The 16,018-nt window shown below is 39.0% G+C and overlaps 1 protein-coding gene across 3 annotated transcripts in view; it reads left to right on the top strand.

Annotated features, from left to right (window-relative positions):
• Positions 1–14,313, top strand: part of col5a2 (collagen, type V, alpha 2) — a 36,658-nt gene extending 22,345 nt beyond the window's left edge. For all 3 annotated transcript variants that reach the window (XM_015377411.1, XM_015377410.1, XM_015377412.1), the window contains 40 exons: positions 151–195; positions 292–345; positions 422–466; positions 578–631; positions 753–851; positions 3,397–3,441; positions 3,536–3,634; positions 3,724–3,777; positions 3,847–3,954; positions 4,028–4,081; positions 4,155–4,253; positions 4,532–4,585; positions 4,691–4,789; positions 4,877–4,930; positions 5,018–5,071; positions 5,159–5,212; positions 5,803–5,856; positions 5,952–5,996; positions 6,124–6,222; positions 6,911–7,018; positions 7,141–7,194; positions 7,286–7,339; positions 7,694–7,747; positions 7,845–7,898; positions 8,004–8,111; positions 8,230–8,283; positions 9,122–9,175; positions 9,277–9,438; positions 9,511–9,618; positions 9,703–9,810; positions 10,079–10,132; positions 10,253–10,360; positions 10,449–10,502; positions 10,608–10,715; positions 12,261–12,314; positions 12,391–12,498; positions 12,589–12,928; positions 13,013–13,203; positions 13,283–13,525; positions 13,606–14,313. In XM_015377411.1, coding sequence (XP_015232897.1) covers positions 151–195; positions 292–345; positions 422–466; positions 578–631; positions 753–851; positions 3,397–3,441; positions 3,536–3,634; positions 3,724–3,777; positions 3,847–3,954; positions 4,028–4,081; positions 4,155–4,253; positions 4,532–4,585; positions 4,691–4,789; positions 4,877–4,930; positions 5,018–5,071; positions 5,159–5,212; positions 5,803–5,856; positions 5,952–5,996; positions 6,124–6,222; positions 6,911–7,018; positions 7,141–7,194; positions 7,286–7,339; positions 7,694–7,747; positions 7,845–7,898; positions 8,004–8,111; positions 8,230–8,283; positions 9,122–9,175; positions 9,277–9,438; positions 9,511–9,618; positions 9,703–9,810; positions 10,079–10,132; positions 10,253–10,360; positions 10,449–10,502; positions 10,608–10,715; positions 12,261–12,314; positions 12,391–12,498; positions 12,589–12,928; positions 13,013–13,203; positions 13,283–13,525; positions 13,606–13,752 — 3,594 coding nt within the window. In that variant the 3' untranslated portion in view covers positions 13,753–14,313. The remainder of the gene's footprint in view (positions 1–150; positions 196–291; positions 346–421; positions 467–577; positions 632–752; positions 852–3,396; positions 3,442–3,535; positions 3,635–3,723; positions 3,778–3,846; positions 3,955–4,027; positions 4,082–4,154; positions 4,254–4,531; positions 4,586–4,690; positions 4,790–4,876; positions 4,931–5,017; positions 5,072–5,158; positions 5,213–5,802; positions 5,857–5,951; positions 5,997–6,123; positions 6,223–6,910; positions 7,019–7,140; positions 7,195–7,285; positions 7,340–7,693; positions 7,748–7,844; positions 7,899–8,003; positions 8,112–8,229; positions 8,284–9,121; positions 9,176–9,276; positions 9,439–9,510; positions 9,619–9,702; positions 9,811–10,078; positions 10,133–10,252; positions 10,361–10,448; positions 10,503–10,607; positions 10,716–12,260; positions 12,315–12,390; positions 12,499–12,588; positions 12,929–13,012; positions 13,204–13,282; positions 13,526–13,605) is intronic.
• The last annotated feature ends 1,705 nt before the right edge of the window (positions 14,314–16,018 follow it).

The raw sequence follows: 16,018 nt of genomic DNA on the forward strand, positions 1-16,018 counted from the left end.
AAAAAATACAAAAAACTAAGTTTTTTAAAGTTTAATTTACTGAGCCAACAGTCTGAGTAAAACCCTTTCTCTTGAATAGAAGGATGCCAGTCGTCTTCCAGGATTATTTGTATAAAACTACATTGATATGCCTCTCATTGTGCTCTGCAGGGTGGATCAGGTAGTGCTGGTGAAATGGGCCCTCCTGGACCCCCGGTAGGCAAAAAATGCATTCAAATCCAGTCCATATCAACATTACCAATTTTTTCTGTGTTTTCTTATTGGTCACAATGAACCTAACTTTTATTTCAGGGTCCACCAGGTTTGCAAGGAGAAAGAGGCAGAATTGGACCCACTGGTTCTTTGGTATGAAACCAACTCTTTAGAAATAAAAGTTTAGAAATTTCAAAGTGTGAATGATAACAGTCTGTTTTTCAACCAGGGTAAACGTGGTACACCCGGCCATGTTGGCAAACCAGGACCTATGGTAAGTACGGCATTTGCTTGTTATATTCACATTTTAATGCAATTATTGTTCTATTCTATTCTGTTCTATTGTTCTAAGAATGTGAATTTAAAGTTATCTATCTCACTGCAGGGTCCTATAGGAATTCCAGGTATTCCAGGATTCCCTGGAAATCCAGGGATGAAGGTGAGATTGCTCATTTTCTTATTTCCAGAATTACTTTTAGGTATGGCCGAGAAATGAGGAAGGGATCCTGAATACTAATAAAGTTTCCTTAAAGACGACCTTGTTGTGTCCTGTGAGTTAGGGTGAAGCAGGACCTACGGGAGTAAGAGGAAGTAGAGGACAGCAGGGACCAAGGGGAGATTCTGGACGGGTTGGACCGCCCGGACCAACTGGACAGCGGGTGAGTCCAAGAGTACAGTTTTTAAGACAAGGTTACTTTTTGGTATCTTGACAAGGTTGAGCAATTGGACAAATTTATCAACAATAGATGGTAGGCTCAGCTCTTTATGTATGTATTTTATTTTATTTTTTAAGCCGTTGGGGATAGAATAGAATAGAATAGAATAGAATAGAATAGAATAGAATAGAATAGAATAGAATAGAATAGAATAGAATAGAATGGAATAGAATAGAAAATCCCGCATATTGTCCCACAATGGGGAAATTCTGGTGCTTACAGCAGCGAAAAAATTATAGGAAAAATTGTCACACAAATGTGGACCTGAGATAATGTATAAGAGTAACATAATAGTGAAGAGTTAAAAGACAAACAATAAAATACTGTACTGTAAAGTGTTTTAGCAATATAAATACTATGCACCTGGAGAATAAAAAAACAATATATAGCTGTGGACATTTTTACAGTAATGGATATTTGAAAATAGCATTAACATCAGAGATGTGCAAAATGACTGCACCATGTTAGCATAAATGTAATGTTGTGTTGGCCTAAATGTGTTGGAAATTAGTTATTCACTAAAGAGATCTAGTTAGCAGTGCAGAAAAACTCATAATTGCTTGAAAAATTAGGTATCATTTGTTAGATTTTTTGCTCATCATGACTGTCATTTTTTTACCTGTGCAATGCATGATGTGTTGATGATGCTCTTAGGTCTTCTTGGACTGGAACCTACAAAGTAAACACAGGAAGGCTAATATAACCAGAGTTGTGTAATACTGGTATAAATTGTGAAAAGGCACAAAATCAAACGCATCCTAAAAAAGCTGAGACTAGGTGCTGAATAGCAGATGGATCTGAAATGACAAAATCTAAAAAAATAAATAATGGATCTGTACACTAGTTTTAGCTCCCAAGTTATTGTCTGTGTCAACATTTTCATGAGGCGTTATGTGTTCAAACAAACGAAAGTGATGGATTTGCAATCTACAGTTTACTATAGGCTATCAGCTAGAGCTAACCGCATCAGCAGAAGATAGAATAAAATCAAAATCGAATCAGAAGATAATGACCAATTGTCAATTAGCATATTTCAGTAGTTGTAATGCATTGCTCTAATATATCTGAGAACCTGTTTAGATTCCAATGCTAAAGGAAAACTGAATAACTTAGAAACTCAGGCACAACTACAATCTCTTTTTCCTTCTTGTTGGTCCTCCCTTCATCTTCATTATGCCTTATGATTTTTTTTCAATTTTATCCATTTCTAGTTTACAGTCTTTGCCAATGTTGTATTTGTTCTGGTCACACAGGATTGCACTTAAGAACCACATGCGTTTGCTGAACAGCAATCATTAGAACCAGCTGTAGTGGAGGAGCAGGGAAACCTCTAAAACCTACTGGACAGTGGCTCTCAAGGGCTGCCCTGATTTATTACATTACCCTGACCATGGAATAAACTAAATTTTTGTGTGCCTTATGGAGCTCTTGTCTTCTCTCTAAAAGCTGTTGATGGAACAGCATACACCAAAGAATTGCAATACTTTGCCAGAAATTACCTTTTCTTTTGTTAATGGAAGTGTTAGCTGCAAATTTAGCGGTCGATAGAGTCCTAGTGCTTACAGCACTGGTGCTGTTGTCTGTAGTTGCATAACTCTCTCTCCATAATGCACTCTCTGAGCTCCTCGGCAAGCACTTAAGCCATTGAGTAATTAGGAACATGTGATTTCAAGACATTTTCCATATAATTCTAAGATTTACAAAGGCTCCTTTTCCAGCATATAAAGCAACATCATTTACTTGCTGAGATATTTAGATACTTCCAAAGTGCACTTTGCCCTTCTGGGACTTTCCTTTTAATCTTTTTGAGTTTTAACAGCACCAGGGGCCCATTTTTTCTACAGTAGGCCGACAGGAAAGAGGGTATGAGAGAGGGAGACGGACATGCGGCAAAGGACCACACCCTTTAGTCAGAGTCAAACCCGGGTCGGCCACGTAGGGGACCTAGGCCTCTATACATGTGTTGTGCACGCCAACCACTGCACCACCTAAGCACGCCCGTCTTTTTTATTATTTAACTGTTTTTTTAAAAGCACTTTAAATTTTCTGCTTCCAGATATTGATGATAGAGCAACAGCATCTGATGATAGATATGCATACTCAGGCGTATGGCGAACATAAATGTTTATGAAAGTTTGTCGTGTTTGAGTCCTTTGCTGGTGACAAAAGTCTGCACAAGTAGGACGTTGCCTTAGTTACATCCTGTGGTTTACTTTTATAATCTGTTTTAAAGCCAAAGTAATATCAAATAGTTGACTTTGTATTTTTTCATTTGCAATTAGTTCTTCCATTTTTGAAATATGTGTTCTGATGCCAACTGTTAGCAATTCTTCAGCAAAGTAAAGTAGCTATTAGCTGTCCTTAAAGTTGCTAGAATATATCGCCAATTGCCATCTCTTAGACTTGAATATTGTTTTGAAAACTGTTGATATGTTGCCCAACCGTATCTATTAAATGACTAAATATGCCGCTTTTGCTGTCAAAACAGGGTACTCCAGGACCTGATGGTGCCCCGGGTGCCCGTGGTTCCTCTGTGAGTTTTTGACGAATGTTTTATACAAACAAGTTTGTTAAACAAACTTGTGATATACTTTTTATAAAAAAATATATTGTCTTCTTTTTTTAAGGGTATAGCAGGTGTACAGGGTCCACCAGGATTTGTTGGTCCAGCTGGTCCTCCCGGCTCCCAGGGAACCACTGGAGCACCAGGACCAAAAGGCCAATTGGTAGGGATGTTATACATTTCCAGTTGATATTTTACATTTTAAGCGATTTAATCCTGAAGAATAAAACATCATTTCCTTCTCTCCATCAGGGTGATGGTGGACTGCCAGGACTTAAAGGAGAAGCTGGGCTTAAAGGAGAAAGAGTGAGTTAGAACTCCACTGTCCATCATCTTTGGTTTTGTTATTTTTACTGACAAATTCATTGGTGGTAGGGTGACCATGGCATTCCAGGGCCAATTGGTCCTATGGGGGAGGATGGAAAACGTGGACCTCGAGGGGATGCCGGATCCATTGGTCCTCCAGGACCACAAGGGGAGACGGTGAGTCAGCTAATAATCAGGTATGGAAACTTTCTTCAGGAAGTTGTTTAATCCAAAGTGTTTCATAACCTAGGGACCACCAGGAAACAGAGGTTTTCCAGGTGCGGATGGTTTACCAGGTCAAAAGGTTAGTCGTTAAATCGCTCACAGCATTTGTCGTGGTGGACGATGGGGTTTCTAAATATCTGATTCATGCCCAGGGAGCCCAGGGTGAGAGAGGATTGCCGGGATCACCTGGCATCAAAGGTTTGGCTGGAGACCCGGGTCGCAATGGAGAGCAAGGTCTAACAGGAGCACGGGTAAGATGATAGATTTTAACCCTTTTTTGTTAAGTAGGCCAAATTTCTTGTTGCTGGTGATTCACATTTAGCAGAAAATAGATCTAAATATGTGAATATTTGAACTGTATATTTATATTATATACTGATATATAGAGATGGATTCATTCATGTAAAAGCATTGAAAAGGATCATTTTAACATTTTACCCATGAATAAACTGAAGCTCACTGTTGTGTATGTAAATAACAGTTTTGATTTGTTATTTGAATGTCCTTGTTTATTTGCCTCATTTTCCAGGGTCTCTCAGGGCCTATTGGTGCTCAAGGAGCAGAGGGAAGACAGGGGCCAATGGTACCGTTTTTCCTCAAGCTTCTAAAGCAACACGGTTTTGTGATACCAATGTGTTGAGATTGTTTCCCAAATACAATGTATTGAGTTTTCTCCATGTGTGTTCAGGGTTTGGCTGGAGAGGATGGTAAACCTGGCCCAGCTGGCCCGACTGGAACCAGAGGTGGTGCTGGAGTGATGGGTCTTCCAGGACCAAAGGGGTTCCAAGTAAGGCTGATGGCTATTGATCTGATGGTTCTACAGTTAGACCTCAGTAACTTGTAACAAAAGACTAAACCATTGATTTGTTTATAGGGTGATGCTGGAAAGGTTGGAGAAGCCGGAACTCCTGGAGCTCCTGGTCAAAGGGTTTGTTACTTTGAACCATGTAATGCTTCATTATCTTCACAATTACAAAGATATTTTTTGTAACTGTGTTCTCTTTTTGTTTTCTAGGGAGCAAATGGGAAAGACGGAGAAACAGGTGCAGCCGGTCCACCTGGCCCAGCTGTAAGCATGTTTTTTTTTTATTTTTTTTTTATTTAAAGGTGAACTTTTGGATTCTTGTAATTTACTTTGGCTGATTTATTTATTTAGGGTCCTGCAGGAAAGAGAGGCGAGCAGGGACCTCAAGGACAGGCGGGTTTCCAGGTAAATTACATAAAAGGAGAGTTTGGAGTAGGATCTGGAAGGGTTTTTCTTTCATGGTCCAAAAGAGGGTACCATCCTTTATTTAGGATGTTGGGTGGTTTCACCCCATCTTAATATCACCAAAAAAGTTGGATACAAAAAAACAAAAAACTTGTTCTTTTTTATAGCAGTTTTTATAGCATTTTAACTTCTTCAGCATATGGAGAATGTTCCCACCAGCCCACTGGAGAACCTGAATCATAGCTGTATAGTTCTTTTTTTTTAGTAATGAACAAGAACCGTGAGCTACTCAATGCTGAGGCCTTTTTATTTTTTGGTAGATGGTCAGAAACCTTTGATTTGCTCAACCCAAAGAGCTAGTTTGAGCATAAATATCACTTTCTAGGAATGACCCTCTTTAGTATTTGTAGTTTTTTTTGTCGAAATTACTTACTTTTGTATTTTTAACTGAAAATATAGTTCTTATCCAGAGCAAATTTCATACACCTATTATTTAAATCTTAAGGGGACATTTTTGGCATTTTGGTAAGTAGGTATGTTTTCTCTTCTTGCCTCTAATGTTAACTAATAGTGTGATTGGTATTCTCTAGGGTTTGCCTGGACCTTCAGGTGCACCCGGAGAGTCAGGAAAACCAGGCGACGCGGTGAGAGAAAGAGCCACGAGTTTAGATTTTAAACGCATATAAATTTAGCTTAACAATTTGGTTGTTTACTAGAGTATCTTTTGGTCTTTTTTCAGGGTCTAGCAGGTGAGATGGGCACAGTTGGAGAGACGGGACCAAGAGTAAGTCCATCAACCCAGCTAATTATTATTTTTTCCTTTTTCAGCAGTTATTCTGTTTTATTTATTGATATAATGTTATCTGCTGTAATAAAGGTTGCCTGACATGTCATATTGCCTGTCCCTATAGGGCGAAAGAGGCTCACCAGGAGAAAGAGGAGAAACTGGACCTAATGGGCTTCAGGGACCTAAAGGTAGTCCAGGAGCCCCAGGGCAGGATGGACCCAAGGTAATGTTAAAAAAAAAACAAAAAACACCCCAAATATAATTGATTGATCAAACCACAATGACTGGCTCCCTAGATGTTCTCTACCATCTATCCCTTTGGAACCCTCAAACATGTCTCTTGGCTCATCAAACCATTCCTCAACCAAATTTGGTTTGTAGCATTGTGTAAATGTTGCTACCAAAAGAGGCCACAACCATCAGAGAATACTGATTCAGTAAAGGGTTTATATGCTAGGCTAAAACGTTGCAGTAACAGGGGTGGCATGACCTAAAGCAGTCTTCAAGAGCCACCATCTTGTAACTTTCCTGCCACTCAATTGATACAGGTGTGTTAAAAATGGCCTGCATCAAAAAGCTGCAGGATAGTGGCTCTTTGATGCATCACACTGCATCAACTTATAGGGGTTCTCCATAGACATAAATGTTGCTTTCAGGGGCACTAAACTTTGAATTAACAGGTCTAGTGCCCCTTGTGGCCAAAGGTTACATATTTTTGCTTTAAAGATGTTACCAGATGCACTATTAAGTATTAAATTATTGATGCTGTTATCTGATATTCATTGGATTCCAACCACTTCTTTGTGATATTGATAATGTACATCATGATATTGAGATAACAAGGCTTGAGCGATTTATTGCGATGCCTTACTTAAAAATTCGACCTAATTGGTGCATGTAATACATTATAGGGTAGCCCAGGTCCACAGGGTGCTGCTGGAGAGCCAGGTGGGCCAGGGCTTCAGGGGATGCCGGGGGAAAGAGGTATTCCAGGACCCTCAGGACCAAAGGGAGATCCTGTAAGTTAAAGGAATATAATTGTATCATCTGCAAAGAAACTGAGAATGCATCATTGATGTGGAAACTACAGGCAAAAAGCATGAACACTTATTTATAAACTTACGTTGATTTGCACAATCAGGGTTCTGTTGGAGACAAAGGACCTGAAGGAAAGGCTGGAGCGGATGGTGCTAGGGTATGTCAACTTCAGACAATTGCACAAATTTTGGGAAAGATTTTAATTTATTTACATTCATGACTCTAACATATATATTTATTTTTTAAAGGGTCTTGCTGGTCCAGTCGGACCTGCCGGTCCCAGTGGACCAAATGGAGAAAAGGTAAGCTGAAGATCATATTTTCTTGGTGTTTTTAACAGATTTCTTTCAAGCAATTATAAAGCAAAAAAATAAAGGTTTAATTTGACATCATATATAACACTAGCTCGAAATATTTAGACTTTTTTAGACCATACACAGATTTTATTTGTCATTTTGTTTACACAAGTGTAAAAAAAAGAAAAAAAAGAAACGTCGTTTGGAAACAGCTCACTGGACAATTTCGTCTTTTTAAAGGTGCAGCCTTGAAAAAGAGTAAAAATGACTGTAAATTTGCAGTTCTAACATATATAATCATATATCAAATGATATCAAGATCAAAGCAAAATGAATTTATTTATTTTTTTCGAATTTCAGGGTGAAACAGGGCCGCCAGGACCAACAGGGCGCCGAGGCACCAGAGGAACCCCTGTCAGCATAACTTCTCACACCTTAATTGATCTATTTGGCCATTTCTTTTTTGCTTTGTTAATTATTACTGTCTTATTTTTATTTTTATAATGATTAGGGTTCCAGCGGTGAGCCTGGTCCAACCGGAGCAGTCGGCTTCCCTGGACCTTCTGTAAGAGTCTTATCAAAATTCAAAGCACACCTATGAATACAAAATGAAAAGTCTGATTTAAGTCTGTAGACTACAGCCTTAGCTAATGTGGTGTTTTTTTTTAAGGGTCAAGATGGTCAGCCAGGGGTTAAAGGTGAAACAGGAGAACCAGGACCTAAAGGAGAAGCAGGAGCTCACGGACCTCAGGGAACGGCTGGAAAACCCGGTGAACAGGTAAAAACTCAAATTTTAAATCTGTAAAGTCTGAAGGTATCCGAAATGTGTTTGTTGTTTTTTGTCTTAAATAATTTAAGATTGTTTAACTGTAACAATGACGTCTGTGTCTTTTAAGGGACCGGTTGGAGTGACCGGGCTCAAAGGAGGCAGAGGAACACAAGGCCCAGTTGTGAGTCAAGCCCCTATTTCATGGGCGTAGGTTTGCATAGGGACCACTGGGACATGTCCCATCTAATTGGCCCCACCAACAATTAGATGTGAATAACATGTTTAGAATTTACAGTACAGCTTTTTTGCAGCAGTAGAGGAGTTCTGGATGGAGAATATTGACAGACGAAAACAGTTTTCATCTAAAATGTAAAATGTTTATATATTTATTTACAATTTTGGTATAATTTCTAATTCGGTATAATATTCTGAATGCCCGGTGTCAGTTCCAGTGCTCATGTAAATACAATACATTTATTTGGCATCCCTTGAATCTATTATTTTGCTTTGTTTCATGATACAGAGAGAATATTTAAAAGATAAGAGTAGGTTTTACCTCTGTGTGCCTCTGCACAATTGTATATATTCAAAAGAAAACAAGATAAATCCACATATAACAGACATATTTAGACAAAACTTTGTTAAATAGGATTTACTTTCTGTCTTAGTTGCTGGTAATTTTAAATTCAAACTTTTTCAAAGAGGAAAAAAGTCCTAATTCCTTATTCATCAGAGGTGGTGATGCTTCAAACATTGATAAACAGCATCTAGTGTATGTAGAGCTTATAAAATGTGTACAAATGTAGCAAGAGACGCTGCTTTTCTCTATAAACAAAATACACCCTGATTTTCACGACAAGCATAAAAAAACGAGAATGCATATTTTTGCATCAGACCAATAGTGTCTCTACCAAAGTTGAAATCAAACCTATGCCCTTACCCTATACTCCTGAAATTACTATATTCTGCAGCTTGGATGGTGAAAGCTTTTGTCTAAAAGGGAGTATTTCTCTATGTAGGGGTCTCCTGGTTTTCCTGGACTGCCTGGAAGAGTTGGACCCCCAGGTTCAGTTGTGAGTTGTATACCTTAGTTTTAAAACCTGTAGTTAAAAAAAAAAATTCTCTCCAAATAAGCAGTATAAACAAAAACAAACAAAAAATACCTGTGTTTCAGGGGGCTACTGGAGCTGATGGGCCCCTAGGCGCTCCTGGAAAGAAAGGCCCTCCAGGAATTCGAGGAGAAAATGGTGCTCAAGGTCGTCAGGGCGAGAATGGACAGCCAGGACCAGCAGGAAGCCCAGGAGAGAAGGGAGGGCCCGGAGAGGACGGACCTCCGGTACGATGGCGTAAAGCACTTTCTTATGAGACACTATACTGAAGATTTAAAGCTAAAATTCTTCTTTTTCAGGGACCCGATGGGCCCCCTGGACCCGCTGGCACAACAGGGCAGAGAGGAGTAGTAGGTCAGCCAGGAGTTCGAGGAGAGCCAGGCTCTGTGGGACTGCCGGGTCCTGCTGTATGTATTTTTGTATGCTGCCCATTCTTCTCAAGAAGCCTCAACTTCATGGGATTCATTTCTACTCTGTTATTTGTCTGCCAGGGTCCACCTGGAAAACCAGGAGCTCCCGGTACTCAGGGGGCCAAAGGTCCTCCTGGTGGAGTTGGTTTACCTGGAGCCAAAGGGCCAAGAGGAGATCCTGGTCCTGAGGTTCATCTTCTTCAGCTACTTTTATTGACATTTATTTTTTTATTGCAATTCATGCTTATTTCATACACACATCATCATTTTGTCAGATAAAATTAGACATAATAAATAATTTGTTATAGTTGCATGTTATAAAGGCTTTTTGTAGATTTTCTGCTGAAATTTTCTTTGCAGATGATGCAACGTTTTATATGACCAAATATATATTTGGGGTTTTTAGCTGTCTGGCAAAACATGAAGTTTTTGTTTGTTTCTTCATATTATTATTTAGGGCCTTGCTGGAGCTGAGGGGTCTCCTGGTAAAGATGGTCTGGTAGGAGAACGGGTGAGAATAAAAACTTTTTTTCAGAATTTTTATTACTTTCATCATCTTATCAGCATGATTTCTTTAGTCATACTATCAGAAGTAAAACTCCATGTTTTTTTTTATTTGATTTTCTTTTAGGGAGATCAAGGAAACCCAGGCCCGGAGGGTTTGCCTGGTGTGGCGGGGTCACCGGGTAACGAGGGTCCAGTGGGAACGACTGGTAATCCTGGACAAAGAGGAGAAAATGTGAGGTTTATAAAGAGTTCAGCTTTAAAATTATATGTTCAAACCACTAAGCCATCCTTTTATGTCTCTTTGGTTGTGTTAATCTTAGGGTGCAAGAGGGCCCCCAGGACCCCAAGGGCAGCCTGGTATACGAGGAAAAGTGGTAAGACAGTTTTGCCCACTTGAATGTGTTTTGATTGATTAAGTTTAAAAGTCTTGTATTTAATTGTTTCTAAGGGATTAACTTATGTTTTTTGTTGGTGCAAAGGGCCCTCAAGGACCACAGGGAGAAAAGGGAGGAGCCGGAGAACCTGGTGAAAGGGGTCAGAAAGGACACAGAGGCTTCACAGGACTCCAGGGTCTCCCTGGAACAACCGTAAGACAGAACTTTCAAACTGGATGAAGCAATAAAGTTTTAAATGTATCACTACTGCTTAAAAGTAGGATATAGAGACAAATTATACTGTATCTACCAATGGTTTATACGGCTGAAAGCTAAATCTGTAAAACCATTTACACTCTGAACATCCTTAATTACTAATTATTGGTGTTAATTTGGCAAATCCAGCTAGGAATTAATAAAAAAAATAAAGTCACATATTAAAATTTGCTTGCTAAAATGTGATACAGGAATTAAACATCAATATGTTCTTTTGACGTGAATATGGAGTGAATTTTATTCCATTATTGTTGCAAAGAACACATTTCTTAACTAGAAATTTGAAAAAAATGCAATCCAGAAATAAACCTTTGAAAAAAAATGATGTATAACTGTGCTATTATCAGGTATGATTATCAAATAATTTTATTTAAAAATGTTGTTAAAATTTTTTTGTTTAGTTTAAAAAAAAAATTTGTTTTGTTTTTCAGATTGAGTTTTATGAATTGTGTTGTTTTTTTTAAATAGCGTTTTGCAGTTTATATTTGCTTTACTTCAGGGGGCGGGCTTTTTTAAAACATTTTAATTGCTCTAGAGTGAGCATTTTGAAACTATTTGAAAAGAAAACGATTTGCTTAACTCAATCTAAAAAAACAATTATGAAAATATAAAATTAAAAAATATTCAAACCTGAAAAAAGAAATGAAGTTAGAAAAAAGTGTATTTGAAAAATAAAATCTGAGAAAACAAAGTTTCTCTTTGAATATTTTAAAAGTCTAATTTCTGAATGGCATTTTTTTTTTTTCAAATCTCACTAACAAATCATGTCTATTGCAAATTGCAGAAATAATTGAACAAAATTCATTCCATACATGAACAGGAAATCAAGTAAATTGAGTGATTATGACTATCAACTAGTGATTAGGAATATGGGGTAATTCTTTCAAGAAGCAAGTCCACATTATTTAAAAGCTGGATTTTTTATGTTTAAGGTTAGATTAAATCTTTTAGTAATGCTCTCATTTAAACCTCAGATCACAGATCTTTACGTACACTTCTCCTACACTCTTCCTCATGACTACATTTCTCTACCTTGTAATAGTTTCAACCATTAGAATGAGTTTGTGACTGTGACGTTGCTGCTTTCTTGAGCTTGTGCTTGTTTTAACTAAGTATTTATTTTTGTAAGCCAACTATTTAGGAAAAGCCAGGTTCACACCTTTTGGCCTACATAAAAATACCAATCTACCTCATATTGGATTCTACACCAGGTTCTAACCAACACCCAGGTTAATACATTAAAGGTTAGATCTCCTTTAAGACAGGAAAGTATTTTCTCTTTATTTTCATAAAAAGACATTAAAAAGGAGAAGGAAGGCTGGAGGTAAAAGAAGATAATGACAAAGACAAAACAAAAAACTACCAAAACACACTGTTCTGTATCCTAGATGCTCACTTTGGCGTCTCAGTGTCCTGGTCTTTATGATTTAGGTAAACAGCCATACAGAGATAATAGTTAATATGTGATCTCCTCTGATTCAGGGTGCTACAGGAGACGCAGGAGCTCGAGGGATTGTTGGACCAGCTGGACAAAGGGTAAACTGAACGAGACTATAGCATGACACTAAGACGAGTACAAATTTGATATTAAGTATGTCGTTAAACCAAACAGGGGCCTCCTGGGGTGATGGGTCCTCCGGGAAAAGAGGGAAATGCCGGCCAGCCGGGACCAATGGGAGCTCCGGGCACCAGAGGAACCATAGGAGACCTTGGAGCTCAGGTAAAGCAATGCGCTAACTAATGCTAATTTAGACCATGATGTTTACTTTAGGTGTGTTCTTATGAAAACACCTTTTTTTTTTTTTTACAGGGTCCAACTGGAGAACCTGGACCACCCGGTCCTCCAGGTCCCCCGGGACCTCCAACAGCAGCTGTAGAGGAGCTGTTTGCTGTGGATTATGATGTAATAGTAGGTGACGTTCAGGAAGCAGTGGAGTACGATAACTCTGCTGATCTTCCTTCTCCCCCAGAGTTTAACAAAGACGAAGCTAGGCCAAATACTAAGGTCCTGCAGGCTGAATCGGGTGTCCGAGCCTCGCTTAAGACCCTCAGCGGACACGTTCAGAACCTGCGCAATCCAGATGGGAGTAAGATGAACCCTGGCAAGACCTGCATGGACATTATGCATTGTCACCCTCAAAAAAAGAGCGGTCAGGGTCTTCAACTTTACCCAAATCGTAAACTCATTTTTAAATCTCTTCATGTCCTGATTTGTCTCATTATCTTTGCTGTAGGCGAATACTGGTTGGATCCAAACCAAGGAAGCACAAAAGATGCAATCCGTGTCTTCTGCAACATGGAAACTGGTGAAACCTGCATCCATGCCAATCCGGCCAGTATCCCAAGGAAAGTCTGGTGGACGAAATCCACTCCCAACCCAAACAAACCCGTCTGGTTCGGGGCCGATATGAATGGGGGAACCAGAGTAAGAAGCATTGAAAGAAACTTACACAGGAAAAATCAATCAACTTTTCAAATCTGTTACGTCTGACGTCTCGTTTCAGTTCCTCTACGGCAACGAGGAGGACCTGCCGAACGCTGTGGCGGTCCAGATGAAGCTGCTGCAGCTTTTGTCGAAGGAGTCTTACCAAAACGTCACGTACCACTGCAAGAACAGCGTGGCAGTGCAAGACGAGCAGACCAAAAACCTAAAGAAGGCGATGGTCCTCAAAGGTGCCAACGGGCAAGACCTGAGGGCTCAGGGCAACACCCGGATGAGATACACCGTCATAGAGGACGGCTGCTCGGTAAAGCCACAGTCATCCCTGAAATTTGATCAATACTCAACTCTGCAGATACATCAACTCCCTTTCCTCTTTTTCCTCAGACAACAAATGGAGAATGGGGCAAGACAGTGATCGAGTACAGGACTCAAACAACTACCAGGCTCCCCATTGTGGACTTGGCCCCAATGGATGTTGGAAAGGCGGATCAAGAGTTTGGCCTGGACATCGGGCCGGTGTGCTTCTCATAATATCATAGAGATGGACGCATGGTCAGCTTCTTTTAGAAGGGTACAAAAGTCACCTGTTGCATCACCATGGCGGGACACTCATGCCATCTATTTACATTTTCCAGAAAAGAAATCTGAACCACAAAGATAAACAGATGGTTTGTAAACTTATGTAAAGTAGGGAGTCTTTAACAATTTCCACCTTTTTTTTTTCTAGTAGATTTACAGCAATATGCTCGCTAAAGGAAGAGTTGATGTAGAATGGCTGTAGCTCTTAAGTTTAATGGAATAAATAATTAAATTATTAACGTCTGCGCAAGAAAGTCAGTAAAAAAAAACTGTAAATGCATCACATGGTTGTAAAAATGGCGAGTTCTTATTTTTCTGTGAACGTCTTCAACTTCTTTTCACCACTAGAGGGAGACAAAGTAGTTCTCTTTCTGAACGAACAGATTGGTTAGTGATTTCACTTGATATTCAAGGTGGAAAAGGTTGATTATCTAAGCTGAATGCAGTAAATTACTTACAGTTTGTGGTGATTTTTTATTGAGTAACAACAAATAAATAACAAATGTTCGTGTATCCCTGTCTTCTAGCGGTGTGCCAGATGAATGTGTGAGAGAACAAAACCAAAAAAAGCAATCCATGGGAAAAAAGAGTTAGAAAAGAGTGAGTGGGAAGGCATTCTTCCAGGAAGAAAAGGGGTCAAAGTTCAGGCTGCACATGTTTGTGGGTCAACCTTTCCTCCCCGTCGAGCGCTGAAAGACGTGACACCCTCTCTGCTTCCTGCGACCCGCGGCCCGCTCCGCATCTGTCGAGGTGGCCATTTTTAGATGCCGTTTCTATTTTCAATCTCGGAAAATTAAACAGTAAAAAATGTCAAGCTGATGGAGGTAGTTATGCTTTCTACATGCCATCCAAGCAGGAAAAAAACCTTATGTCAGATCATTAGAAGTATAACCAACTGTTTGCTAGAGTCAACTAGGTATTTAAATGGATGTGGTTGATTTGTTCAGGTGGGTTTATGATTAAGATCTGCAATAGAAAACGCTCCAGGTGGGTCAGGGGTTGAGGAAAAGACATTATGTGATGTTGTAACCTGTTTTTTCTTCCATAGACAATAGACAAACTAAGAGAACACTCCCACTTTCAGGTTGTTTTACTTAAACCAACTAACTTTCTTCCATTCATTTAGCAAATTCATTCATTTTGTAAATTGAAATTTGAAAAAATGCAACCCTGAAAAGCTTTTAATCCAAAAAAGGTTTCAAGAGTAACTTTTCAAATGTATTTCTTATATTTATTTATGTTTTCAATTTCTTAAAAATACATTTATTTCTCCCAATTTCTGTTTTTGTTCGCAAACTGATAGACACCAAAAACATTTTATGATCAATCTATGCTGATCACTATAAAACAACAGGAGAATCAATCCGCACAGCATATATATTTTCCAAATAAGTCACTAAGGGCCTCAGATTTTCATGAGGCCCTTTCTAATGAACACACATATTTATACATGCTCAGTTTCTACATAATACATACATGATTGCATAACACCTACTGGGTTGAACAGTTGTTCTTTATGTTTAATTACATAGAAGATTTCTAAATGACTGTAGAGACAAACACTAAAACATAAAAACTAATTTGAGAAAGAGCAAGAATTCTGTATTAATCACCTTTTGATGTATTTTATTGGTCAATGGTTAATATATTAACTTTAAAAGGTCAAAGTAGGACATTTTACATGATGGTATCGCTGCTGAAACCTGGTTTAGAGGAGGACTGCTTGTTCCATGGGTTGTGAAACACATCCCAATGTGAACAACAAATCACCCCGGGGGTTGCTGTTGTTGCTAACATACTGCAGAAGAAATGCGTCTACAGTTAGCAATATTTTATCGCTAACTGTATTGTGTGCCTTATAAAGCCAATAGAATAAGGTAATATAAGGGACCAGTTTTCTATGCTGCACACACCCCCATGCAGTTCCACACCTGCTGAAGGGGAGGGGTAACATTCGAGTTGTCCAGATGTGAGTTGACTAAGCCGAATTAGTTCAACTAGTCGACTTTTTTTGGTAAATGCCCTACTAGGATGGAGATCTGGGCTTTGACTAGACCCGAGATTTAACATTTCTTAATTTTCTTAATTTTCTTATTCTTTTGGCTATACCTTTCCAGTGGTCTCCATCTGACCCTATCTTTTGCTTATTGTTGTCATGTCTCAGTCCGGCTTCTCTGGCTTTATCTCTAAAACATCCACTAAGCCAACATATTTTAGT

Source organism: Cyprinodon variegatus, unplaced genomic scaffold, assembly GCF_000732505.1.
Source record: "Cyprinodon variegatus isolate N-32 unplaced genomic scaffold, C_variegatus-1.0 Scaffold153, whole genome shotgun sequence".
Classification (NCBI taxonomy): domain Eukaryota; kingdom Metazoa; phylum Chordata; class Actinopteri; order Cyprinodontiformes; family Cyprinodontidae; genus Cyprinodon; species Cyprinodon variegatus.